Genomic DNA, 27,164 nt, shown 5'->3' on the forward strand with positions numbered 1-27,164 from the left:
TTCCCATGTTTTTTTTCATTTCTAGGGACTTTTGTTTCCTTAAAATAGGTTCCAGCCTTCAAAGAGAGAGGACACGATGCTTTATAGAACATTTTACAAACAAAAAATTCTATAAAGAACCGTTCAATTTTGGAAATGGCTGACTACATACAGGGAGAATATCTTTTTAGGCACATCAAAGTCTGGGCCTCTGGATCTCTCTTTCAAGAGTATTACGTATCATCAGAAAAGCAAATATTCTTACATTGCAATGCAGAGCTAGGATTATTGCTGTGAAAAACTTCCAAATAACATCACCACATTTAATATCTTCCGGTCACTCCAGCCTAAACCCCCTGAAAAACATAGGTTTAAAATACTGCATTTACCCTTGGAGATGGTACGAGGTAGAGGGCCAATTTACTACTTAATTTTTTTTTTTTTTACAATTTATAAAGTCTAGGTAATGCCTAGTACCGTACAATGGTACGGCTCCGAGAGATAAATGTCTGCAACTCAGTTTCACACTTCCTTTTTAACCTTCTGTGTTCCGACCACTGAGCTGTTAGAGAAGCAGCACGGCTCAGTGGAAAGAGCCCGGGCTTGGGAGTCAGGGGTCATGGGTTCGAATCCAGCTGTGTCAGCTGTGTGGCTGTGGGCAAGTCACTTCACTTCTCTGTGCCTCTGTGACCTCGCCTGTAAAATGGGGATGAAGACCCGTGAGCCCCACGGGGGACAACCTGACTACCCTGTATCTACCCCAGCGCTTAGAACAGTGCTCTGCACAGAGTAAGCGCTTAATAAATACCAATATTAGTATTACTATAGAACCATCCTTTCCTTAGATTCCAATACATTTCCTTCCATCCGGCCCCGAGTGTTTGAACTCAGATACCCCAGAATAACTTTAAAAGTAGTTTAGATTTTAATTTTCTCTGTTAAGACTCAACATGTGCCCTTATTTCTATCTAAATTGAGAAACATCCGACATCTGCTGTCCCCTAGTGGCACCACAATCGACGGCCTCAGCGGGACCGAACAACGTGTCACCAACAAAATGCCAGACAGAACGTAGCACAGCAAAGCTCAAGCAAAAACGGACTGCGGAAACGTGGTTTGCTACCATCCCCCCCAAAGTGATCATAATAATAATCAGACTTCACCCGTCCTTCCTTCAGACGCATCTGAAATGCTGCCGGGTGGGGGGGGGGGGGGTTCGGAAGTTAGGAGTAGGTAGGGGAACATTGTCTACCGACTCGGTAGCTTAAATAATGCTCTGCACGGAGTAACTGCTCAAGCGCGACTGACTGATTCACTGATTGACTGGAAGCAGCTGTACTTTGGAATTAAATCCCTTACATTTCATTAATTTCACTTCCTACATCTGGGGCTGCACCATTTTTAAAAAATCGTATTCAAATGTACCTCAAATCTCCAGGATACCAGGGCCTTCAGAGAAACGACTGACCCCTGCCTGATTGGTTTGTGGGATTAGAGCCGCCGACGGGCAAATCCGTGAAGTGCTCCATATTTTTCTAATTCTGTTTATTTATAGTGAAGCTCTTGATGCCTGTTTACTTCTTTTGACGTCTGTCTCTCCCCTTCTAGACTGTGAGCCCGTTACGGGCAGGGAGTGTCTCTCTCTGTTCAATAAATAACACTAGCGATCAATAAATACGACTGAATGAATGATTCCTGCTGACAGGACGCAAACTGCAGTCGGCGGACAGTGAGGAGACTGACCTCAAAGGACAGAGGTCAATGGGTCGGAGGGGAGACGCCAACGCGTGAAGAGTCACAAGTGAGCAGGAGGCTAACCGGGTCAGGCGGACGACGAGAAGAGGCTCCCCCAGAAAGTTCTGTTGGGACACCCGAGGTTCTCTCTAACTGCCTCCGCGGGGTTTCACGTGATAAAAGATTTCTGTCACAGAGTGATTCTGGCCGTGAAGAGAGCTGGGGAGTGAAGAGGCAATGACTTCTTCACTCCTCTAGACGTGAGCTCCTTGCGGACCGGAATCCTCTATACCAACTCTTCCGAGGGTTTAGGCCAGTGCTCTACACACAGTAAGCGCTCAGTAAATATCACTGACTGATTCCACAAATGTAATGATCGCTTTACTACTCCGTAATGTTTTCTAGATGGAAGTTGGCAGCGAGGAGTCTTCCAAACAGCAGCCAAGTCCACATCTACAGGCGGCTGCGACCACCATCAGTCTGTTCATTGACCATTTACTGGTGCAGAGCACTGTACTAAATGCTTGGGAGAGTACAATATAGTTGACAGACACGATCCCCGACCCTTAAGAGGTGATGCCTAGAAGCTGGTCCAAGGCGAAACGTTAGCGTTCACTCCCTTATTCAACACAGAAGCAACGCGGCACAGTGGCAAGAGCACGGGCTTGGGAATCACAGGCCGTGGGTTCTAACCCCGGCTCCGCCACTTGTCCGCTGTGTGACCTTGGGCAAGTCACTTAGCTTCTCTGTGCCTCAGTTCCCTCATCTGTAAAATGGGGATTACGACTGTGAGCTCCATGTGGGACAATCTGATTGCCCTGTATCTACCTCAGCGCTTAGAACAGTGCTTGACACATGGTAAGCACTTAAATACCATTATTAATTGTTAAATTCGTGCTTCAAACATACATTTCACGTTTTCAGTCAACTCTGACCTGATTTTTGTGACTAATGGTATTTTCCATAACCAGTACTCCTCTTTCCAGAAACCTTAGAACACAATTTTATGCCACTGGTAGTGACTTTTCTAATACAGCCATCACTGAGGAACACAATTCCTTCACTACCTGAGGTAAGACTGTGCCATACATAGAAATATTTATAAATAAGCATATGACATGGTTCCTTAACCAAGCTTAAATGTCCCTTGGCTCACATAAGGCAGTTCTTCACTTCCAAAAGCGCCCAAAGTCACTATGAGCAGTCCTTGAGAGATGGACTTGTGAATATAGGCTGTAAATGTTTCAGGGGGAGGAAGTTATCTGCATTATCTTTTGCAGCAATTCGAAGACGACACTGATTCCTAAATTACTAAGAGTAGTGTCCAATCTTTAGACAACGTCTTCCCCACTGCCTTCATCGCGCTATCATTCATTAGGTGACTTCGATCGCTGGATAGGTTGTATAAAAAGCACCAAAATGCCAAAGCCCTGGGGTTTACCCTTCGTTTCCATACATTCACTTTCCCAGACTCGTATATTAGATCTCAATTCCAGGTAAAGATAGCATCCAGCAAACCGGTTTTAATTACAGCGTACGACAGGATTTTAGTTAGCTTCAAACATTTAATTTAGTCCTCAGTCTATTCAATTATGCACTCTCATGGCCCAAGAAACTTCCCAATTATCTCTACGCTCATTAATGACCGCTTTAAAACTGCAATTTGGTTAGTTTCTATTAAAATTTCAGAGATAGAATAGACATTACATATGCTATCCGTTCCCAGTGAACGCAGAGCTAAATGATCTACATACAACTTTAAATTGGTAGGAAGGGTCAAACACGCTTGTGCTTTAAAAATTATCAATCAACTTAGATACTGCATTAACACTTTTTGGAGATACTCGCCCTCCAAAGACATCTCATGTACCACTCTCTCTTTGCCTCTAAACATTCCAGAGTCAGTCGTATTTATTGAGCGCTTACGGTGTACAGAGCACCGTACTAAGCGCTTGGAAGAGTATGATAATGTTGTGGCAGACATGCTCCTTGACCACAGTAAACTTGTAATCCAGAAAGGGAGGTTAGACGTTACTATTAATAAAATTGTGGGTATATACCTAAACGCTGTGGGTTGAGGGAGGGGTGAATAAAGAGTCCAAATCCCAGTGGCAGAGGGATGCAAAAGGGAGTGGGAGAAGAAACGGCAGGGACGACCTCCAGGAGATGTGTTCTTAACAAGGCTTTGAAGGGGGGGGGGGGGGGAGTGATCGGCTGTAAATACGACCGAATGGATTGAGCGCTGCGGGCCAAACGCTGTACTGAGCACCGGGACTGATATGAGATAATCAGGTGAGATGCTCATTTCATTTTAAGGGATTCCCATTTTACTTTCAGATCCTCGAGGGCAGGGATCCTGTCTCCATGCTCTAGTGTACCCTCTCAAGTGCTTAGCACCGAGCTCTGCACACAGAAGTGCTCAGTAAGTATCATTTATTGATTCAGCTCCACCTTCCCAGCACTCTCCTTCACACTTCTGTTCATTTTTTAATGGCATTTCTTCGACTCTTACTGTTGGGCACTGTACTGAGCGCTGGGGCAGAGATACAGTCGAATTAGGTTGGACTCAGTCCACATCCCACATGGGGCTCACAGTCTTAAATCCCCATTTTACAGAGAAGGCAACTCAATCGTATTTGAGTGCTTTCTGTGTGCAAAGCACTCTACTAAGCGCTTGGGAGAGGACAGTATTAACAGGAGAACAGAGTTGGTAGAGACGTTCCCTGTCCCCAGCAAATTTAGAGTCCAAGGAGGGAGACCACAAAGCCATAGAGAAGTTACGCGACTTGCCCAAGGTCACGCCACAGACATAACAATGCTAATTATGGTACCTGTTAATAATAATAATAATGTTGGTATTTGTTAAGCGCTTACTACGTGCCGAGCACTGTTCTAAGCGCTGGGGTAGATCCAGGGGAATGAGGTTGTCCCACGTGAGGCTCACAGTCTTCATCCCCATTTTGCAGATGAGGGAACTGAGGCACAGAGAAGTGAAGTGACTTGCCCACAGTCACACAGCTGACAAGGGGTTAAGCCCTTCCTATGTGCCAAGCACTGTTCTAAGTGCCGGGGCAGTTCTAAGTTAATCAGGTCGGACTTGCCCACGGTCACCCGAAGACCTGTGGCGGAGCCGGGATTAGAACCCAGGTCCTCTGACTCTCAAGCCCGTTCCGTTTCCACTTGGCCACGCTACTTCTAACCTACCCTTAGCGCTTACACTTTTTCTCAGTTTACACTAACTTACATTTATTAATCGGCTAATCCCCTTCCGCTACCAGTTTCTTCCTTCTCCGGCTGTCCGTAAAGAGACTCGTGCCTGTCGGTCGCCCCTCTACCTTCCCATCCCCTCAGCACTGTACTCGTCCGCTCAACTGTATATATTTTCATTACCCTATTCATTTTGTTAATGAAATGTACATCACCTTGATTCTATTTAGTTGCCATCGTTTTCGAGATGTTCTTCCCCTCGACTCTATTTATCGCCATCGTTCCCGTCTGTCCGTCTCCCCCGATGAGACCGTGAGCCCGTCAAACGGCAGGAACCGTCTCTATCTGTTGCCCACTTGTTCATTCCAAGCGCTTAGTACAGTGCTCTGCACATAGTAAGCGCTCAATAAATACTATTGAATGAATGAATGAATAGCAAGCTCCCTGAGGGTCGCAATCAAGTTCCCTAATTATTTGCAATCCTCCCAGGTGTTTTTAGTGGAGTGCTCCTCATCCGGGTGCTCAAATACTGCTAATTGAGAGATTGATCATCGAGTAGAGACCGTGCCCAATCAGCAGAGAGCCTCGGGAAAACCCACAGCGAAGGGATTAGTGGATGGCGAAGATCTGGATCCAGCAGAAAATGCACAGAAGGGACAGTGAGGAAGACAGGATATAGCACAGCGTGACAGCATATACTCTGCGGGTACATGGCTCCAGGTTCTACCCCCGGCACCTCCATTTTTAAGAAAGCAGCACGGCGTAATGGCTAGAGCCCGGGCCGGGGAGTCAGTAGGGCACGGGTTCTAATCCCAACTCCGCCACTGGTCTGCAGTGTGACTTTGGACAAGTCATTTCACTTCCCTGGGCCTCAGTTACCTCATCTGGAAAATGGGGACTGGGAGCCCCATGTGGGACAGGGACTGTGTCCAACCGGATTTGGTTGTTTCCATCTCAGCGCTTTTGCACAGTGCCTGGCACAGGGTAAGCGCTTCACAAATTCCAGAATTATCATTATTACTAATAAAGCCAGAGGAAGAGATCTGCCCGACGAGTTAACCGTCGTAGATGAGTTCAACGCCTATCGTGGCAGTCACGCTGAATTTTGGGTCGGGGGAAAATGGGAGGGAATCCTCGGCCCTAATGAGTTTCAAAGAGTGAACGGCAATGGGTTCGGCTCGGCGATCACGCCCAGCAGCGACCCCAAAGTCAGTGGCATTTCCCACCTATCGAATAGGAGAGAAGACATTTCTATTGAAATTTTCAATTAGGCTCCTTTAGATGCATGAAGGAGCTTTTCCTGAGCCCAGAGGCTCATTTGGAACCGTGAAATGTCAGGGGATTTCATAAAGAACAGGGAGAAAGCTGACTGGCTACTACGGGCCCTGCGCCGCTTTCCTTCACCGGCGGAGTGCTGGTTAGCGATCCGGATCAATTACTGCACAGCTTGGTCAGCCCTAGACCTGCAGTTCCAGAATTCAATTTGGTGGAAGGCTACAAATGTGGAACAGTGGATATCATCTTTGCAATTTGGCGAGTACAGGAGGACTGCAGGAAGAAAATTTCTACTCTGAATTCCTTGACCTTTCAGAGGCTTCTGAAACGATCATTGCCTGGTGGCGGAAGCCATAAAATTAGAAAGAACAAGAGTGGACTGCACTAGGTTCATGTTCTCTTCTTATTCTCCACAGAGCATAATCTGAGTACAGTGTAGTTTCAGGTGCAAGCATTTTTTTAAGGCCTAAAACTTAATTTCCCTAGAGATCATCTCTTCCCCGTTCATTTCTACCTTTTTAAGCAAATACACTTACGCATCGTTTTTAAGGAGCTGGTTAGATGAATATGAATTTACCCTACGGCCATCTTCAAATATGGCTTTTTAATCCCTTAATACTCATAATCGAGATTTAGTCATTTAAACCGTGTTAGTTCTTTTACGACTGGTGGGGTGGAGGAGTTTTAAGGAAGGGAGGAAAGGTAATTTTCTCAATATACTCTGAGAAACAGCATGGCCTAGTGAATAGAACATGGGACTGACTGGGAATCAGGTCATGGGATTTAATCCCAGTTCTGCCACTTGTCTGCTGTGTGACCTTAGGCAAGTCACTTCAGTTCTCTGGGCCTCAGTTACCTCATCTGTGAAAAAATGGGAATTAAGAGTGTGAGCCCAGTGTGGGACAGGAACCGCGTCCAACCTGATTAATGTGTATCTACCCCAGCACTTAGAAAAGTGCTTGGCACATAGTAAGCACTTGAGTACCATATTTTTTATATTATTACTACCTCCTTTCATATCTCCTAACTAGCCTCTGAAAGAGGTGTTAATGAGCAGTGAAAAGGTCAATTTGTGGGCCCCTGATTGGAGGCAGAAACATAGGCGAACACACTGGAAAAATTTCCCAAAATTGAAAGTCTACCAATGAATACTGACTAATACAGTGTAGTATAGAATTTAAGGGAAAATGGATGTGAGAGGGTTTTCTATGGCTATAAGACTGGTATAAATTGATTCCATTCATAGACACCAGTAGAAGAAATAGTATTAAGCCCTTACTGTGGTCACAACATTGTACTCTTAGATATTAGCACTGGATTATTAGATATCCAAACTTGGCCGCAATGCCTCACCAATACGCTGAAGCAACTTGAGAGCTGTATTTTGAAGGTCTCCACTTACATTCTAAAATCTATTCAACCTCCAGTATCGAGGATCATACTCAATATAGATGGGGAAGCGGCGTGGCCTAGTGGAAAGAGCACAGGCCTGGGAGAGGATGATCCAAAGTTCTAATCCTGGTTCTGCCTAATTTGCAAAATGGGGATTAATTCCTCCTCCCTCCCACTGAGACTGTGAGCCCTTCGTGGGACGGGGACTGTGTCAAACCTGATCACCTTGTATCTACCCTCGTGTTCAGTTGGTTCTTTTCACTGCTTGGGAAACGTACTCGTTCAAATCATGCCATAAGCACCTGAGAATACCATTCATTTTATTCCACTTTGTCAAAAAGGAGAGTTGTGTATTATTTGCCGATACTTAAAATGAGCTTATCTGGTGAATACTGCAGGGTTGGCAAACACAACTCCTGCCCACAACCAGCTTACAGTCTAGACGGGGAGACAGACATTAAATATAAATAAAAACGGGTGGTCTGTCAGCCAGGCCTTCTTTTGGTTTCTCCCACCTGGTACCTACCTGCTGTTCTTTTCGGTGCTTGTTAGCACTCCCCCATGGAATACTAAGGGGAAAGATGTAGATGTAATTTGAAAATGAGCACTAGTTTGCCGCTCTGTGGAGACCATCTTAATGAGTTCTTTTTCTTAATCATACAGGGCTTTAATTTATCCACACGAACCCTCAACTCCAAACAAACACAGATCATCCTAGCCTGGGTTGGCTGGGCACGTTACTCACTATGAACAACTCCCACCATCAAAAGATCATTTCCCTCAGCCCCGCCGAAGTTCCTCTGACCTCAGAATAACCGCAAGGACAGAAAAAGAAAAACAGAAAACTCTGTACCTGGCTGTTCTTCCCGCTCGATGAATATAAGTGTTGGCATCTTCTGGACAATCAAATTGAAGAACCCAATTCACAGCTGGGAAGTCTGAGCAAAAAGAAATCGTCAAGTTCAAAATCAGTTTCCAGACCTACTCAACATCAGATTCACAATAAATGCTTGTTCACAGGGTTCTAAAGCACACCCCACTGATAAGCTACGAACAAAATTAAAACTAAAGCTCAATTTAAATATCAACAAATAATACACAACTCTCCTTTCTGACAAAGTGAAATAAAATGAATGGTATCCTCAGGCGGTTATGGCATGCTTTGAATGAATTACCAGGTGCCAAGCACTGTACTAAAGGTTAGGTTATAGACAAGGTAATGAAGTCAGACAAGTCCCAGCCCCTATGGGGCTCAGAGTCTACGTGGGAGCAAAAGCAGATATTAAATTCCCATTTTACAGATGAGGAAACAGACACAATCAGGTTAAGTGACCTGCCCAAGTTCACCCAGCCGGCAAGTGGCCGAGCAAAGATTAGAAATCCAGGTTCTCCAACTCCTAAGGCCTGTGCTCTCTCTGCTAGGTCATGATGCTTCCCATTCTACCTTCTTCCCTGTACAAGTCTGCAGTCTCAAACACTAAGACTGTATAGGGATGCTGATTGAAACCTTCGGTTTCAACAACTCGAGCATAATAAACCTCAATTTCTCAGTTCCTGAAGTTGCCAAAAATTGGAGGGGTGTCACGATGACAAGCTCAGACTTCTACTTAATAATACTAATACAAAAGTTATTACTTCTACTTTATTGATTGCTGTCCCAAACGAAATACTACAATTTTCTGAGAGTTTTAGGACGCATATCCAACACTCACATACAGATCCGCTTTTAATTCAACATAAATCTGGGTAAATTTTCACTATGGGAGTCTCCTACCTAGGCCCCTAGCTGCAATGTCCGTAGCAAAAAGCACCGCTGATTTTTTGCGAACAAAATCATTGTACACTTCCATTCTCTTCATCTGCTGCTGTTTGCCGTGGAGAGCAAGGATGGACAAGCCCGGACGCAGTCGGCAGAAGACTCTGAACAGATACTGAACCTGTGAAATGACACAGAATAATGAACGTTAGTCTTTCATGCAGGCAACAGGGAAGAAAACACCAACTTACACCACTGTTGAAACATAAAAAAATCCCACCCATGATAGTAAGAATAGTATTAAAGAAAAATCAAAGCAAAAACACGACTTCCTAGCTTCAAGTTTGGGGCTCCTTCCTGAGAAAAAGCATCAGTGGAAAATGGTCCCAGTTTTACGTAAAAATATTACACATCAGTGTCAAAAGAACTACAAAAAGATGAGACTTCTCTAAAGGAGGTTGGAGCGAGAAATTTCTTTCCCTTCCTTTTCTCATTTCAAGTGGTCACATTCAACAAGACAGTAAAAACCCCTAAATGCTTTTCTTCTCCTTGCAAGGGCCAGCAACTAAAACATTCTCATGACGGGGAAGGGAAGATTATAGCCTATTTGGAGAGAACAATCAGGAAAATTGAACAAGCAGGAACTTATGGTGTTTTGATGATTGAGTCTCCCGCCAGGAATGACAAATGAGCCTCCTGGATTGAGAACCTGAGGAGTGATGATAGTACTCGTATTCTCTCCGTCCTCCTAGTCAGAGATTCCCACTGGGGCACGGAAGGCAGTGGGCAAATAGACCAGTAAGGGTCTGGCCCAGAGCAAAGGGCATGTGAGGTCTTCGCTTACGTTAGCCAACTGTCCGCAGATGGGTCTAGGAGCTAAGGACTCAGATTTCCACAGCTCTTTCCACGGGATCCAGAGCCGGGCTTTTAACTGTAAACTCTAAACACCTTTCTTCCTAAAGCTCAAAGAGTTTCCCATCCTCTAGACTGTAAGCTCAGGGAACGCTCTACCAGGTGCTTAGTAAAGTGCTCTGCACGTGGTAAGCGCTCAGTAAATACCGCTGATTGATTCTCATACAAGACTCATACATACAACCCTGAGAAAAAAGTCCTTAACATCAGTACTCCAAATATGCCAAGACTTTCCTCCAACGCCTTCAAGGAGGCCACATTTGTTCTGACTAACAACTTTAACCAAACTATGACTCATTTTAAAAGCCCTTAGCCCAGTCAGAAGTACTCAAGGTTAAGTATTGTGAAGCTTCGTAAAGTACATCCCTGTACGCCATAAAAAACGACCCCCCCCCCCATTAAAAAATTATGAATACACTTTACACAAGTAAGGTTAGGAAGGATTTGGTTACATAAAGACATACTTTCGCTGTCTAAACCGATTGAACTGGAGAGAATTTCAAAGGATTTGGTTGAAAGAAATAAAAATATTTGATACCTCTTTACAACTGGAAAAAAATACAATACTCTTTTTCTTTAGGTGGCTTCTTAAGAAGGAATAGAGCATATTTATTTTCTGCTGCAGTTCACAAACAATATAATTCTGTTCTAAAGTAGCTGGGGTGCTGAAAAAATTGAAAGGAGAAACAAGTTAGAAACTTCTTGGCATTAAAAGAGAAAGTCACGATTAAATTGTTGCAGGATCGTTTTCATTCCTGGTCTCTTCTCCCGGAAATAAGAAAAACCTTGAATTGCATGAATAGTTTTGCCCTGTACCCCACTGCAGTATCTTAGAAAATGGTTACATATTAGGCTAACAAAGGAACGTTCATTCCGACTGGATTGATATCTCCAGGGAAAGACAAAAAGTGTCTTTTCCAGAAGTGAACTTTAAGTTCTATACTTCAAGGCCAACTTGATTCAGATCTAGACGGTGACAGTCGAACCTCCTTCGTCTAAAATGCAATCGTTTCTCTAGGGAACCATGAAAGCACCACTTGTTCTTTCAGCAATAGCAGACGTTCAAGCAAACATATTAGCATTTAAAAAAAAAAACTGCCTTCTTACTTGCACGGTAGCTTCGGAAAGTTCTGAATTGTTATCTTAAATTACCGCGTAGCTCCTTCATCAACAACACAGCAAGCGGGCACGAAAAGCATTTGTCTCTGAACACTCTTTAAAAAGTTACAGACTACCAGCTCATTTATGGCGCACTGACTAGCTAGTTGATCGATCACAAATCCTTGAAGCAAAAAACTCAACATTGACATTAAACAACATTTGCAATCATTTCTCTTTTTTCAAGTGCTGCCAATCAGATTGGGTCCACCGCACTGTACTTTCATTCCGATGAAATTCTTTCCCTGAAGAACTGCTTTTTATATGCGGACAGAACCCTCTGTGGTTGGGGACTACAGAAATAAAAATGCTTTCCAATTATCCTTCGATTTAGCCGGAGACTATATCTGGCTACAGCCAAAACTCCGTTTATCCACAACAGTTCATTCACTCTTATTTATTGAGCGCTTACTGTGTGCAGAGCACTTTAAGTGCTTGGGGAAAGTACAATACAACAATAAAGAGTGACATTCCCTGCCCACAATGAACTTACAACCTCGGGAGGGGTAAAGGGGGCCCTGGGTGACAGACATGAATACCAATAAATAAAATTACAGATATTATACGTAAGTGCTGTGGGGCTGGGAGGGGAGAAGCAGAGATAATGCCAGCATTAATCAAAAAATCTCAATGAGATCATACAACCCGCTAATACAACAGCAACCTTACTATGGGCAGGGAGCGGATTCACTAATTCTGTTACACTGTACTCTCCCCAGTGCTTAGTACAGTGCTCTGCAGAGTAAGCGCTCAAATACCATCGATTAAAGACTTCAGAATGCTCAAAAATCCTCAGGATTTAACAGTAGTAAAACGGACTGATCTAAAACTCCATCTCTTTTCCTCTGGCCCTGAGCCAGAAGCACTAATAAGCAATAAAAATCAATTATGTTTATTGAGCACTTACTGTGTGCGGAGCACTGTTGTAGGCACTTGGGAGAGTACAAGACAACAATACGAGAGGCACATTTCCTGCCCACAGTGAGCTCACAGGTTAGAGGAAATGGCTTAAAATGCAGGCAGCAAAAGGGAAAAAGAATCAAAGAAATGGAAAGCAAGTCCTTCGGTAATCAAGAGTTGGCAACTAATTTAAATTGCTACAGCTGTAGATTGTAAGCTCCTTCCGGGCAGGGAATGTGTTTGCCAACTCCGTACTCTCCCGAGTACTCAGTACAGTGTTCTGCACAGAGTAAGTGGTTCGTAAGTACCACTGATGAAGAGGACAACTCCAAAAGCGGAGCACCAGCTTCTTCTGCCTTTGTCCAGAGAAGGGTCCTTTCCAAATCTGCTTAGCAGCTGACGCCAGAGGAAGAATTCTACCCTTTCCACCCTTGACCCTCATTTTAACAGCTCATTCCATTGCCCTTAAAAGCAATCTGATGTCTCAGGACTTGTGATTGGGAGGTGGGGAGGATGGAGAAGGTAAAGAAAACGTCTCTCATCGATAGTTGAAATACCTGTGCCTCTGCCAATTTTAGTCAGTAATGGTGTTTATTGAGCTCTTACAGTGTGCAGAACACCGAATTAAATGCTTGGGAGAGTATAATATAACCATAAACAGACACATTCCCCGCCCACAGCGAGCTTACAGTCTGGATACATCAGACTAGGCTAATCCATTTGTAAGCTTCGGTTCTATTAAGAAATTAACTTTCTGGGTTAAGATTACCCCTTCTAGATTAAAGCTCATTGTGAGCTGGGAATGTGTCGGTTATATTGTACTCTCCCAAGTGCTTAGAACAGTGTTCCGCACACAGTTAAGCGCTCAGTAAAGACCACTGACTGATTGATTACCGTCAAGAGCAGAGGCGGCCGCAGCTTTCTCCATTTATTTTTATTCTCCCTTCACTGCAGAGTTATTAAGGTGAGCCTGGAGTCAAGAGAGTTCTTGGACATTCTCATTTCCTTCCCAATCAATAACTTTCTGTGGCTCATCTCATGTCCACTACACACAGATACCTTAAATTCTTGCCCTATTTTGAAATCAAAAGGAAATCTGACGGCATGGTGCCACAATACAGGCAGATGAGTAGCTTTCATCCAAAAAAAAGGATTCAAAAAACTAATTTTAGACTACACCATGCCCTCACCTAGCAAATAAAAATAGAGGGCAAAATATAAGATCTCTGGACACGAATCATGATGAAATATGTAAACGACCTAGGTTGAAACGAAGATTTCTAGATGAAGCTGGACAGATCAAATTTACTTTTACTTGAAGAGCCAGTACCTACCTGAATTTTGCCTTTTCGTGAACCCAAACATATTCAGGATCTTTCAAACTCAAACGGGCAAGGTCCTTCACGGATTTGGTCTGTGTTGCTGAAAACAGCAAAGTCTGGCGCTTTCTCGGGAGGTTTTCTATAATCGCGTTCATTGTATCAGCAAAGCCCATATCCAGGATTCTATCAGCTTCATCAAGAACTAGGGGAGGAAAAGAACATTATCACTCATCTAAGACTAACGTTTTTTTATTTCTATCACCAAAGACAATAGAGAAGACTTAATTTGGAGATTTAACAAAAAAACCCTTTCATTTTAAATTAAAAAACCTTCTCTCCTATAAATGTCTTCCATGGATTACATCGCTCAGGCATTTACTCTGGAAAAAGTCTAATCACGCCCTAAGGAAAAACACTGTTCATGAAAAAACTGAGGTTTGTTTTCTGAAATTGCCGAATCTGAACCATGGAAGCATTTCTACAGTTTAAAAAAATTGGGGTGATAATATTTATCAAGTATTTACTATATTCCAACACTAAGAGGAACGGATATTTAACCTCCATTTTACAGAGGAGGAAACGAAGGCAAAGAGAAATGGACTGACTTATCCAAGGTCACAGAACAGACAAGTGGCAGAGCCAGGATTAGAATGCAGGTCCTCTGACTTCGAGGTCCCTCCTAGGCAACCCCGCTTCTTGACAGCGTTTCAGACCAGTCAAGCATAGCCTAGGACTTTCAGATTCTCCTCAATTAATTCTTTATCAGACTCACCCAACATCTGAAGATTAGAGGCATGAAAATACGTCGTTTCATCCATGTGCTGTAGAAGCCGACCCGGGGTGCAGATAAGTATGTTTATTTGATTGATTCTCTCAGATTCTTGCTTCAGATCCTAAAAACAAGAGTTTTCTTCTGATTACACGCACACGACCCCTGAGTTTCCTAGAGGCTAAGGAGACCCGATACCTGCTACCTGTAGGTGAAATTTTATCACTGCAGTTTGGATTCTCTAATAGGCGTAAACTAATTCCTCGCCTTCCTTCGCGGTCTCTGCGATACTATCGCATCCCCAGTTTGAACACTTTAGGATTCACCTGTAGTCTGAACTCCCGACGGTTAAGACATCGGTCAACGGTATCGACCGATTCGACTGCAGGCAGAGCATTGAACTAGGCAGTTGGGAGCCAAAAAAAAACCCCCCAAGAACAAAAAACAAACACGATTCCACGCACAAAGGCTTATAATCAAATGGACACAACAGTCACACCAGTACTGAGATAGCACCAGCTAAAGAATCTTGTTTTCAGGAGAAGCAGCGTAGCCTAGAGGGTTGAGCCCAGGCGTGGGAGTCAGAAGGACTCGGATGTTAATCCCGGCTCGGCCACCCGTCTGCTGAGGGACCCTGGGCAAGTCCCTTCACTTCTCTGTGCCTCAGTTACCTCATTTTAAAAATGGGGATTAAGACCCAGAGCCCCATGTGGGGCTTGGGCTGTGCCCAACCTTGTGTCTACCCCAGTGCTTAGAACAATGCCTGGAACACATTTAGTGCTTAAATACCATTTAAAAAAAATAAACCCCGATCCCCATCTTCCTCCAGGACAAGGTTAAGAGACAGTGCCAAGCCAAAATGCCCCAGCTCCTCGCCAGCACTACAGGAGTGGAAAGTTATTTAATTCCTCAAGCCCTGATGTTATTCCCCACTTCAGCAGTAATACAGTCCTGTCAGCCACTTTTCTGGGAGCTTCTCCTTCTGAGGGAAAGAAAAAAGTTAATCCAACTGCTCAGAGATCAAACTCCTCCTCATGCTGCCGTCCTCCGATTCAGACCGGGGTTTCTGAACACCAAGCCAACAAAAATGAGACCTCTCAAGAAGGAAACGGGGAAAGAAATAGTAAGGCCGGCAGCTTCTTGCTACAATTTCTGCCTGCTTTCCCTTTCTTTTTCCTCCCCTTAAAAACTGGTATTCCTACGGAAGTGCTTTCCGGATGATTTAATTCGGATATATGGCATGAGATCTGAATGGGTTGGTTATAAGATGAAGGAAAAAAAAAACCTTCAAAAATGCAGGACTTCAAAGCACACACATGAAAAACTACTTGTCTCACATCCAGTGATCTTTTCTTAGCCAAAATACTTCTCCAATTATGATTTATTTGATCGTCTCATACTCGGAGAACGTGGGAGAGAAAACTGAAGAAAAGAACAAACCTTTCCGCCAATGATAAGACCGGCTGAGAATTCGTGGTTCTTTCCCACTTTGCGCAAAACCTCAAACGTTTGGTAGGCCAGCTCTCTGGTAGGTGATATGATAAGAACACCGAGTCCGTCCATAGAGGTCCACTGTTGGCGATACAAGCTTTCCAGAACCTAACAAATTTATAACAGAGTCATTTTACAAGTGAGCACATCCGGAATCAATTTAAGGAAAGTAAAATGCAGTCGTCAACACTACATAACACCACGCTTTCTGCTTTTATTCGGATCAAGTCAGGATGAGCATTATTGTCCGGAGGACTCTCTGGTTCCCCGCTCGGCGAACATTTAAGTGTGAAGATAGCAGTGCTCATTTTGAGATTGTGAGCCCCAAGGAAGAGGGACCGTGTCCTATTCCCACCTGTGTACTGTTTCCCAGCGCTTACAGGGAAAATGCTTACCGGAACGAGGAAGGCCAACGTTTTGCCGGATCCCGTCTTCGCGGCTCCGAGCACATCTTTCCCTTGCAACGCCAGGCCAATGGTCTGCTTCTGAATCTCGGTCACCATGCGATACTGTGCTTCTTGCAGACCTAAAATGTGTCAGAAAACTGTCTTTGGAAAGTATCATACTTTAGCGGTGAAGAAAAGCTCGGGAGAGGAGAAACATTCCCATCTTCTTCAGTCGAGACACTGCAAAACCACGATTATTCAAGAAGCTTCTTGATTTCTTCCTTTCTATTCTCTAACTCCCTCCAGATTGGAGGAGCCGGTAGAACAGATGAAATTTAAATCCAGTGAGAGACTGGAATTTCTGTCTTAAAGGACATTTCAGATTACCAATGGATTTGGTTTCTTCAAGCTACCTCGCCGCCTTTCTATTAGCAAAGATAACACACTGGGTTGGCCTCTACTGCACTTACCTTTCAGTGTCTTCTTAGACAAGGGGAAATCAGAAAACCGTAGGATTTCATCGGCATTTATCTGAAAAGAAAGAGTGCTGAGTCAGCACAGAAAATATTCCACCGTGGGCCGCCGCCCTCGATTCTCCTTCATTAGGATATCTGCAGGATAATCAACTCAAATAGTACGTACTCAGACCAATTAACAGTTAGTGAAATAGACACACACGGTGCATTGAAAATCAGGATGCTGCCAAGTGCGTTTTGTTTTCAAAACTGATAAATGGAATCATAGATCTGCTCATTTAACCATCAGAAAAAAAAAAAAACAGTGGAATGCGTCGCTTCATAAATGACTGGACCACACCACCGCCCCAGTTGCTCTTAATTCCTTCTTCTGGGTCACCGAAAGATCTTCTGGGCGGTGATTTTGTCACGTTCTGTCCACGGACGACTTAATACCCACTGCTGAACCTCAATGAGAGATACTGCAATAACAACTAAAGCAACTTGGCCAATATCTGGCCTCTATTCCCCAGCTCATCTATCTTCTTGCTCGGCTGTGGGTGTCTCGCCCCTCCCACGGCCTTAAATCTTGTGGGAGCTGTTGTAATTCACCGTGCTCAAATCTAGCCATTTCCGCCTCCACATTAATCACTTAGATCTCTGGGACGCAGTGGAAAGAAGCCCACGCCGAAAGGCATTTTTATTATTACTTTTTAGGACAGAACTTGCTAATGGATAAGCTGCTCCTTGGGAATCATTCGTCCACTTTGGGTGAAGCATCCGGCCATAAACATAAAACGGTCCACGCCAGAAGAATTTCAAGAGCTTAAATAAGCTAGGAAACGGCTTATTCTCTGGCTAACAAAAAGCTCACGAGGGGCTTTGGTGTCGAGATACCAATCCCGGCAACAGACGGTCCTTGTCCATTTAATCGGGGTTGGGAAAACAGAGGTGAGAAGAAGATGAATTAATATAAATTATGCACCCAAAGGGACCAGAGGCCCTCCCCAACTTGTAGAACTGTGGGATGTCAGTAGCCTGGGCTGTACCTGTACTCATTTCCCCGGCTGCACAGATTATTAGGATTTTAAAGTTCCCAGTCCTACCAGGAGGGATAATAATACTGTTGGCATTTGTTAAGCGCTTACTATGTGCCGAGCACCGTTCTAAGCGCTGGGGTAGATACAGGGTAATCAGGTCGTCCCACGTGAGGTTCACAGTCTTAATCCCCATTTGACAGATGAGGTAAGTGAGGCACAGAGAAGTGAAGTGACTTGCCCACAGTCACACAGCTGACAAGTGGCAGAGCCGGGATTTGAACCCATGACCTCTGACACCCAAACCCGGGCTCTTTCCACTGAGCCACGCTGCTTCCCTGAGGGGTAATTCCTGAAGAACCAAAGAGGTCCAAGAATTTCCACAAGTTTCTCAAACTACACGGCACCACCCGCGGGAAAAAAATTCAACAGATTCAACTTGAGGCCGACTTGTAAACTCTCCTGCAGTCACCGGCTCTTGTGCTGAGTTCCTGACAACTTAAATTCCAGTTCTGTTCTACCGAGTTCTCTCCCAGAAATCGCCCCAAAAATGTGAGTGTCATTTTTCACCGTTGATACATTTTTTAAAAAAACGATCAACAGGATAGTCCATCTCACTTTAAAAACTGCTGGGCAGAAATCTGCCAGGCAAAACTCTGTCCGAGTGCATTTAAAAACTTGATCTGAATTTTTTAAAAAATGACAGTATATCTGAGACTCAAGGATGATATCCATAAATCTTTCAGTCCTGGCTACATTGTTATTAAAAAAAAAAAAATCAAATCAAGTGGATAACTTTTCCCAATCAGTTCAATAACCCATTTTGCTCAGAGAACTCCACGCCTGGGAATCGGATCCAGTATTCCTCCGGTGTCCAGGCTCACGGTGAGGATGCTGCTAGCTCCAAAATGCTACCCATCACCAGTCGGTGATTTATGAAGTTTTAATTGGGTCTCGGCCAGTCTTAAAATGGTGTCAATTAAAAGGAAATAATGGCATTCTTCGAGGAAAAGTAATTTCGCAAATCACACTTACATGAGACTGGCTCGATTAACAGAAAGACTGGACTGAAAAGCAGCCGGCCAAGGACATCTTATTAGTGTTAATTGCCACTGTTATCAATCGGGGTGGCCAGACCGTGACTGGTCTTCACTGGCCGGTTGGCTGGCGCACCCGGGCTTCACCATTTATGGTGGACTGCGACCTGCCGCTGAATCCAGTCCTTCGAGAGGTGCCAGAGGCTTCCCGCCCTTGTGGACCCCGGTGAGGGGCTTCCAGTCCCACCACGTTCACCCCTGCCCTGAGACGCTTACTGGCCTTTCCAGTGACATGAATTTTCTTTTTTGGGGGGGGGGGGGGGGGGGAAATCTGCAATCCCCAACGCCGTCGGGTTTCTGTTTTGCTGCTCTTCTGTTTAAGCACTTGGCAGAACCCGATACAGATAAATTCAGTCGTCTTTATTAAGCGCTTACTCTGTGCAGAGCACTGTCCTAAGCCCTTGGGAAAGCACAATAGAGAGGGACCAGCTCTGCCCACAGCTGGCTCCTGCCTTCGAGGAGTCTCTCGACTAACACAATAGACCAGAAAAAAGGGACTATCATTACGAAGAAAAGATAGCTATGTGAATAAATAAGTTATGACATGGCAGACTGTACGCTCCTTGAGACCAAGGATCATAAAACCGACTGTACTGTCCTCTCCCAAGCGCTTAGTACACCGCTCTGCACACAGTAAGCGCTTGATAAATACGACGGAATGAAATTATCCGTATTGGTAAGCACGCAGTAGATACCGCTGATTTGACTGATGGGGGAGATTCATTTAATCGTATTTATTGAACGCTGTGTGGGCAGAGGAAGTACAAGACGACGAGAGAGAGGGGCAATCCCTGCCCAAAACGAGCTCGCAGGCTAGGAGATGAGCGGGGGAGAAGAAAATGAAATGGAGGAAGGCCCCCTTGGAGGAAGTGAGATTCCCAGAGGGCGTCCAAGACGGTTACGGTCCGGCAGTCTGAAAGGGAGAGGGAACGCTTGACAGGAGAAAGCACGAGGAAGAGATCAGAGGCGGGAAAAAGGGCAGAGCGCTCGTCCTCGGGACTCTCGCCTCGTTCTGGGCAAGGACCGTGTTTGATGCTGTATTATTCTCTCCCAAACGCTTAGTACAGCGCTCTGCACCCAGTCGGCGCTCAATAAATACAACTGCTTGACTGACATGGATTTCTTAGGCAAGTCACTTCCCTGGGCCTCAGTTACCTCCTCCGTAAAACGGGGATTGAGACCGCGAGCCTCCTGTGGGACAGGGACTGGGTCCAACCCGATGTGCCTGTAACTATCCCAACGCTTAGAAGAGTGCCCGGAATATAGTAAGTGCTTAACAAATAATTATTATTATTATTCTGATGGGCCCTAAATCTCCCAGCCTACCTTTCCACTCAGCTTCACCTTACTGTGTCCTCCTCATAATTCTCCCTGCCTGTGTTCAATCGATAGTATTTAATGTGTGCTTAACTGCGTACAGAGCAGCGTGGCTCAGTGGAAAGAGCCCGGGCTTGGGAGTCAGAGGTCATGGGTTCGACTCCCGGCTCTGCCACTCGTCAGCTGTGTGACTGGGGGCGAGTCACTTCACTTCTCTGGGCCTCAGTCACCTCATCTGTAAAATGGGGATTAACGGTGAGCCTCACGTGGGACGACCCGATCACCCTGAATCTCCCCCAGCGCTCAGAAGAGTGCTGTGCACATAGTAAGTGCTTAACAAATACCCACATCATTATTATTATTATTGTCTGAAAGACTAAAAAATACAACCCAATTGGTAGACATGATCACTGCTCAGAAGGGCCTTTGAGCTAGAGGAGGGGACAGATATTAAAATAAGTTACAGATGGGGGAAATGCTGGAATCTAAAGGTATAATAATAATAATAATAATGGTATGTGCTAGGCGCTTACTCTGTGCCGGGCACTGTTCTAAGTGCTGGGGTAGATATAAGCAGTGTGAGAAGCAGTGTGGCTCAGCGGAAAGAGCCCGGGCTTGGGAGTCAGAGGTCATGGGTTCAAATCCCCACTCCGCCACTTGTCAGCTGTGTGACTTTGGGCAAGTCACTTCTCAGTTCCCTCATCTGTAAAATGGGGATGAAGACTGTGAGCCCCATGAGGGCCAACCTGATCACCTTGTATCCCCCCAGCGCTCTGCACATACTAAGTGCTTAACAGATGCCAACATTATGATATAAGGTTGTCCCGCGTGGGCTCGCAATCTTCAACCCCCATTTGAGGAGGTAACTGAGGCACAGAGAGAAGGGAAGCGGCTTGCCCATCGTCCCACAGCGGAGGAGCGGCGGAGCCGGGATTAGAACCCTCGCCCTCTGCCTCCCGAGCCGGGGCTCTTTCCACGGAGCCACGCCGCTTCTCTCGAAGCATGATCGTGAGTGCTGTGGGGCTGCAGGTGGGGTGAATATCAAACGGCTTAAAGGTCACACGCACCAGAGCGCACAGGTGAGCAGGGTGAAGAAATGAGGGATTAAGCCCCGGCAGGGAGGCCTCACGGGGAGAAAACGGGGCAGAAGAGGTAGATTTGGGAATCATCCGCACGGAGACGGGAGCTGAAGCCGAGGGAGCGGATAAATCCTCCAAGGGAGATGAGCGTAGACAGAGGACTGAAGAACCGAACCGTGAGGAAGCGCGACAGTCGGGGAATGGGCTGGGGAGGAGGAGTCCGCGACGGAGACGGCCAGGAGAGAGAGAAGAGGAGAACCGCGAGAGGCCGGTCGGCGAAGCCAAAGCCGCTTCTTTCATTCAGCGGTATTTACTGAGCGCCCATTACGTGCCGAGCACCGTCCGAAGCCCTCGGAACGGCCAATCGGGCACCAGAGGGAAGCAATCCCTGCCCAACGACGGGCTCACGGTCTACACGGGGGAGCCGGACGGCGGAGCAAACACCACAGAACGTCATCGGGATCGACGGGATCGAGGAGAAGCGGCGGGGCTCGGTGGGAAGAGCCCGGGCTTCGGAGTCAGAGGTCATGGGTTCGACTCCCCGCTCCGCCACTTGTCAGCTGGGTGACTGTGGGCGAGTCCCTTCACTTCTCTGGGCCTCAGTTACCTCATCTGGAAAATGGGGATGAACTGTGAGCCTCACGTGGGGCGACCCGATTACCCTGTATCTCCTGCGGCGCTTACAACAGTGCTCGGCACGTAGTAAGCGCTTAACAAATACCAACATTATTAAACGGGGGAGACAGACAACAGAGCAAAACACAACAAAACATCATCAAGCTCAACGGAGTCAAGGCAGCGTGGCTCGGTGGAAAGAGCCCGGGCCTGGGAGTCAAAGGTCATGGGTTCTAATCCCAGCTCTGCCGCTTGCCAGCTGTGTGGCGTCGGGCAAGTCCCTTCACTTCTCTGGGCCTCAGTTCCCTCATCTGTAAAATGGGGATTAAAACTGTGAGCCCCACCTGATGACCCTGTATCTCTCCCAGCGTTTACAACAGTGCTCTGCACATAGTCGGCGCTTAAATACCAACCCAAATAAATAAAATTGCAGAGCCTCCTGCTTTCCTGGTCTCTCCGTCTGGAAAATGGGGATTAACTGTGAGCCTCACGTGGGACAACCTGATTACTCTGTATCTACCCCAGCGCTTAGAACAGTGCTCTGCACATAGTAAGCGCTTAACAAATACCAACATTATTATTATTCTCTAGGTCTCAGTCCCCTCATCTGCAAAATGGGGATGAAGGCTGGGAGCCCCACGTGGGACCACCTGATGACCCTGGGTCTCCCCCAGCGCTTAGAACAGTGCTGTGCACGTAGTAAGCGCTTAACAAATACCAACATTATTATTCTTATTCTCTGGGGCTCAGTCCCCTCATCTGCAAAATGGGGATGAAGGCTGGGAGCCCCACGTGGGACCACCTGATGACCCTGGATCTCCCCCAGCGCTTAGAACAGCGCTCTGCACCTAGTCAGCGCTTAAATACCAACAGTATTCTTATTCTCTGGGCCTCAGTCCCCTCATCTGCAAAATGGGGATGAAGGCTGGAAGCCCCACGTGGGACCGGCTGATGACCCTGCATCTCCCCCAGCGCTTAAAACAGCGCTCTGCACCTAGTAAGCGCTTAATACCAACATTATTATTATTCTTATTCTCTGGGCCTCAGTCCCCTCATCTGCAAAACGGGGATGAAGGCTGGGAGCCCCACGCGGGACCAGCTGATGAGCTTGGATCGACCCCAGCGCTTAGAACAGGGCTGTGCACCTCGTCAGCGCTTAACAAATACCAACATGATTATTATTATTATCATTAAGCGCTTAGCAAAGCCGCCGATGCTGAGGGTTTTGCTGCTATCGCTGGGCGGGTCCCCGTGCAGACCTTGCCGTAGTCCTCCACCAGCCGGCCGATGGCCTCCCGCTCCACTTGCCACTCGGGCTTCCTCAGCTCCTTCCTCAGCTGCTTCAGCTTGTTCTGCTTGCGGCGGTGCTTCTTCTTCCACCGGTCGAAGCTGCGCACCGGGTCGTGGCGGCCCCGCGGGGCCGGAGCCTGGGCCATGGCCGCCGCCGCCAACGGCCTTCTTCCCCACCCCACGCGGGCGCGCGGAGATGACGTCAAAGAGGGCAGGACCGGCCTTTCGGCTTCACCCCGCCTATCTGCGCACGCGCGACGATGACGTCAAAGGAGGACAGAACCAGCCCTTTGGCGTCCCTCCTCCTATCTGCGCACGCGCGGCCCCGAGTCGCCTCGGCTCCCCCCCCGCCCACGGGGCGGACCGGGTGGGCGCGCGGAGATGACGTCATGGAGAGTCGGGGTCGCCCGAGAGAGGGAGGCTCCGCCCCCAAGCACGGCCGGCTCCTTCAATACGCGCATGCGCGCCTCCTTCTCTACAGGCCCCTGGCTCTGTTTGATTGCCATTCATTCATTCATTCGTTCATTCATTCATTCATTCATTCACTCATTCATTCATTCACTCATTCACTCACTCACTCATTCACTCATTCACTCACTCATTCATTCATTCACTCATTCACTCACTCACTCACTCATTCACTCACTCACTCATTCACTCACTCACTCATTCATTCATTCACTCACTCATTCACTCACTCACTCATTCACTCACTCACTCACTCATTCACTCACTCATTCATTCATTCACTCACTCATTCACTCATTCATTCATTCATTCATTCATTCAATAGTATTGAATAACAGCAGGGGAAGCAGCGTGGCTCAGTGGAAAGAGCCCGGGCTTGGGAGTCAGAGGTCATGGGTTCGAATCCCCGCTCTGCCACTTGGCAGCTGTGTGACTCGGGGCAAGTCACTGTCTCTGTTACCGATTTGTCCATTCCAAGCGCTTAGTACAGTGCTCTGCACATAGTAAGCGCCCAATAAATACTATTGAATGAACTTCACTTCTCTGTGCCTCAGTCCCCTTATCTGTAAAATGGGGATGAAGACTGTGAGCCTCACGTGGGACAACCTGATGACCCTGTACCTCCCCCAGCGCTTAGAACGGTGCTCTGCACATAGTAGGCGCTTAACAAATACCAACCAAAATAAATAAAATCGCAGACCTTCCTGCTTTCCTGGTCTCTCCCCTCCCCAACCCTTACTTCCCTCTGCCGCCCGTATCATTTTTCTCCAACGTTGTTCTGCGCATACTTCCCCACTCCTCCAAAACCTCCTCTTCCTCTCCCCATCAAATAAAAACTCCTGACCACCGGCTTTACGGAAATTTAGTCGGCTCTCTCCCGTCTGCTTGTCCTCACTGTCCTCCCGTTAGATCCGGTTTGTAGGTTGTTATGAAGTCACAACTTCGCATGCTTGGAAGGCTTTGGATGTTCGGATGGGCCTCAGAAAAGCAACCTCCTAAATATCACCTTGAAAATACAGCAGCCTCGTGGATAGAGCCCGGGCCTGAGAGTCGCAAGGACCTGGGTTCTAATCCCGGCTCCGCAACGTGTCCGCTGTGGGATCTTGGGCGAGCCACTTGACCTCTCGGTACCTCAGTTTCCTCATCTGTAAAATGAGGATTAATACGGGACAGGGACTGTGTCCGACCTGATTAGCTCTGAGCACACAGAGTGTCTGGCACAAAGTGAGCGCTTAACAAATGCCATTAAAAAAAAGCTATCTTTTAGCAGCGTATATACTGAGTACCCGAAATTTTAGCCGCTACGCATTTTGGGGGATTCTCTAGGTAGCTCATTGCAGTGGGATTCTGGTCGGTGACCATCCTGCTTCACTTCTGGGGAAATCAACAGTGTCCAGCGTGGCTCCGTGGCAAGAGCGCGGGCTCGGGCGTCAGAGGTCGTGGGTTCTAATCCCGGCTCCGCCACCTGTCAGCTGTGTGACTTTGGACAAGTCACTTCTCTGGGCCTCCGTTCCCTCATCTGTAAAATGGGGATGAAGACTGTGAGCCCCACGGGGGTCCACCTGATGACCCTGATTCTCCCCCGGCGCTTAGAACAGTGCCTAACGAATACCATCATTATTATCGACTACACCGTAATCCCGTCAAAGGGCGGGGACTGTATCTGTTACGGATTTGCCCATTCCTAGCGCTTAGTGCAATGCTCTGCTCAATAAAGAAATACTATTGAATCATCTAGGCGCTAAACGAGAACAGCACTGGGACAGAAGAGGAAACAATTTCAATCTGTTTTTGTTTTTGAAATATTCAAATCGCTACCACTAGAGGCCATAATACACCTGAAAGGGTTTTTTAAAGCCCTTCCTCATATATGACGAAGTTTTTGTTTGAACACCTTTACTCTGACCTTTCCCTGTATCCCTTTCAAATACAGTCGTCTAAAGGATTTGCCCTTCTGGGGTATTACGTCGACTGCAAACCCGGATACCTCCTGGGATGAAAACATAGCTGGGTTATTCATGTTCATCTCTGCGACTCCGTCGCGGGTACAGTGGAAGAAGCTTAACGAGGTAATACGGCACATCTCCAGTTTGGAACCACGACGGTACATAAAATCCAGAGATCCGTCGTCCGCTAATCGCCGACGGAGCCCAGGATCCGAAGCCCCGTCCGACGTTCCGGCCGACTGCCGCGGGGGATGTCATTCCCTCTCTGCCCCTTCTCACACTGTTCCATTGCTTCTCTGCCACGGCCTGAGCATTTCCGTCCCCATCCGGACTACTGAAATGGCCCCTCTCTCACCTCTCTCCCCCAGTCACACTAATTCTTTTGAAAAATCGGTATTGCGGTGTCTTTTTCGAGACACCGATGAACTCTCCTCGCTACCAGGCCCCGTCAGACTGCGGCAGCAGCAGATATACAAGTGGAGCGATTTCTTTTAAGTCATTATGGCAGGCCGGTACTAGCAATGATCAGAGAGGAATATGCCCGAGGAGTGCCTTGATTTGGTTGGATTTCCATCATTTATAATCGATCGAAAACCCGGATCCACCTCACGAACTGCGTGATTCTCAGAGCCTCCCTCTTGATGCGAATGAATTATGAAAGTCTGAGTGAAATCAGTTCTCCAGGTGGCTTCCTGCTCTCGATATCCATAGGCTGAATTCTGAGGTTTCTGGTCCCAACTGGGAAAGAGGCAGGAGTTTGACTCCATGCCTGGGCATCTCCAATTCATTCAATAGCATTTACTGAGCGCTTACTATGTGCAGAGCACTGTGCTAAGCGCTTGGAATGTGCACTTCGGCAACAGAGAAAATCCCTGCCCGTCGACGGGCTCACGGTCTAATCGGGGGAGACGGACGGACGAAAGCAAGACAACTTAATCACGATAAATAGGATCAAGGGGATGGACACCTCATTAACAAGATAAATAGGGTAATGACAATACAATCTATCAAGCTTCATGAGACTGTAATAAATTCGGTCTCTGTTAAGCTCTTACTGTGTGCCAAGCACTTATCCGAGCACTGAGGTAGGTTATCGGGTTGGACGCAGTCTCTGTCCCACCTGGGTATGGCAGTCCAAATAGTAGGGAGGACAGGTAATGAATCCCCATTTTAGAGATGAGGAAACTGAGGCACAGCGGGGTTAAGTGGGCCAATAATGTGCCTGTTGATTGTTATATTGTACTGTCCCAAGTGCTTAGTAGAGTGCTCAGTAATAATAGTAATAATTGAGGTACTTGCTAAGCACTTACTATGTGTCAAGCACTGTTCTAAGCGCTGGGGTAGATACAGGGTAATCAGGTTGTCCCACGTGGGGCTCACAGTCTTAATCCCCATTTTGCAGATGAGGGAACCGAGTCCCAGAAAAGTTAAGTCACATGCCCGCGGTCACACAGCAGGTAGGGCCAAGATTAGAACCCAGGTCCTCTGACTCTCAGGCCCCTGCTTTCTAGTAGACCAGAGAGCTTCTAAAGCGAACAGTTGATGGACAGCATAATAATAATAATGTTGGTATCCGTTA

The 27,164-nt window shown here is 46.6% G+C and overlaps 1 protein-coding gene across 1 annotated transcript in view; it reads right to left on the minus strand.

Moving 5' to 3' along the window:
- The window catches only part of DDX10 (DEAD-box helicase 10), a 116,596-nt gene extending 93,264 nt beyond the window's left edge, over positions 1–23,332 (minus strand). Inside the window, exons 1-9 of the mRNA XM_029048537.2 lie at positions 23,141–23,332; positions 16,752–16,812; positions 16,291–16,421; positions 15,845–16,003; positions 14,408–14,528; positions 13,648–13,837; positions 10,794–10,920; positions 9,362–9,524; positions 8,441–8,525 (exon numbers count right to left, since the gene is read on the minus strand). Of these exons, the coding sequence (XP_028904370.1) occupies positions 8,441–8,525; positions 9,362–9,524; positions 10,794–10,920; positions 13,648–13,837; positions 14,408–14,528; positions 15,845–16,003; positions 16,291–16,421; positions 16,752–16,812; positions 23,141–23,317 (1,214 nt within the window). The 5' untranslated portion in view covers positions 23,318–23,332. The remainder of the gene's footprint in view (positions 1–8,440; positions 8,526–9,361; positions 9,525–10,793; positions 10,921–13,647; positions 13,838–14,407; positions 14,529–15,844; positions 16,004–16,290; positions 16,422–16,751; positions 16,813–23,140) is intronic.
- Positions 23,333–27,164: the final 3,832 nt, after the last annotated feature.

This window comes from Ornithorhynchus anatinus, chromosome 20 (genome assembly GCF_004115215.2).
Source record: "Ornithorhynchus anatinus isolate Pmale09 chromosome 20, mOrnAna1.pri.v4, whole genome shotgun sequence".
In the NCBI taxonomy this organism is placed as follows: Eukaryota; Metazoa; Chordata; class Mammalia; order Monotremata; family Ornithorhynchidae; genus Ornithorhynchus; species Ornithorhynchus anatinus.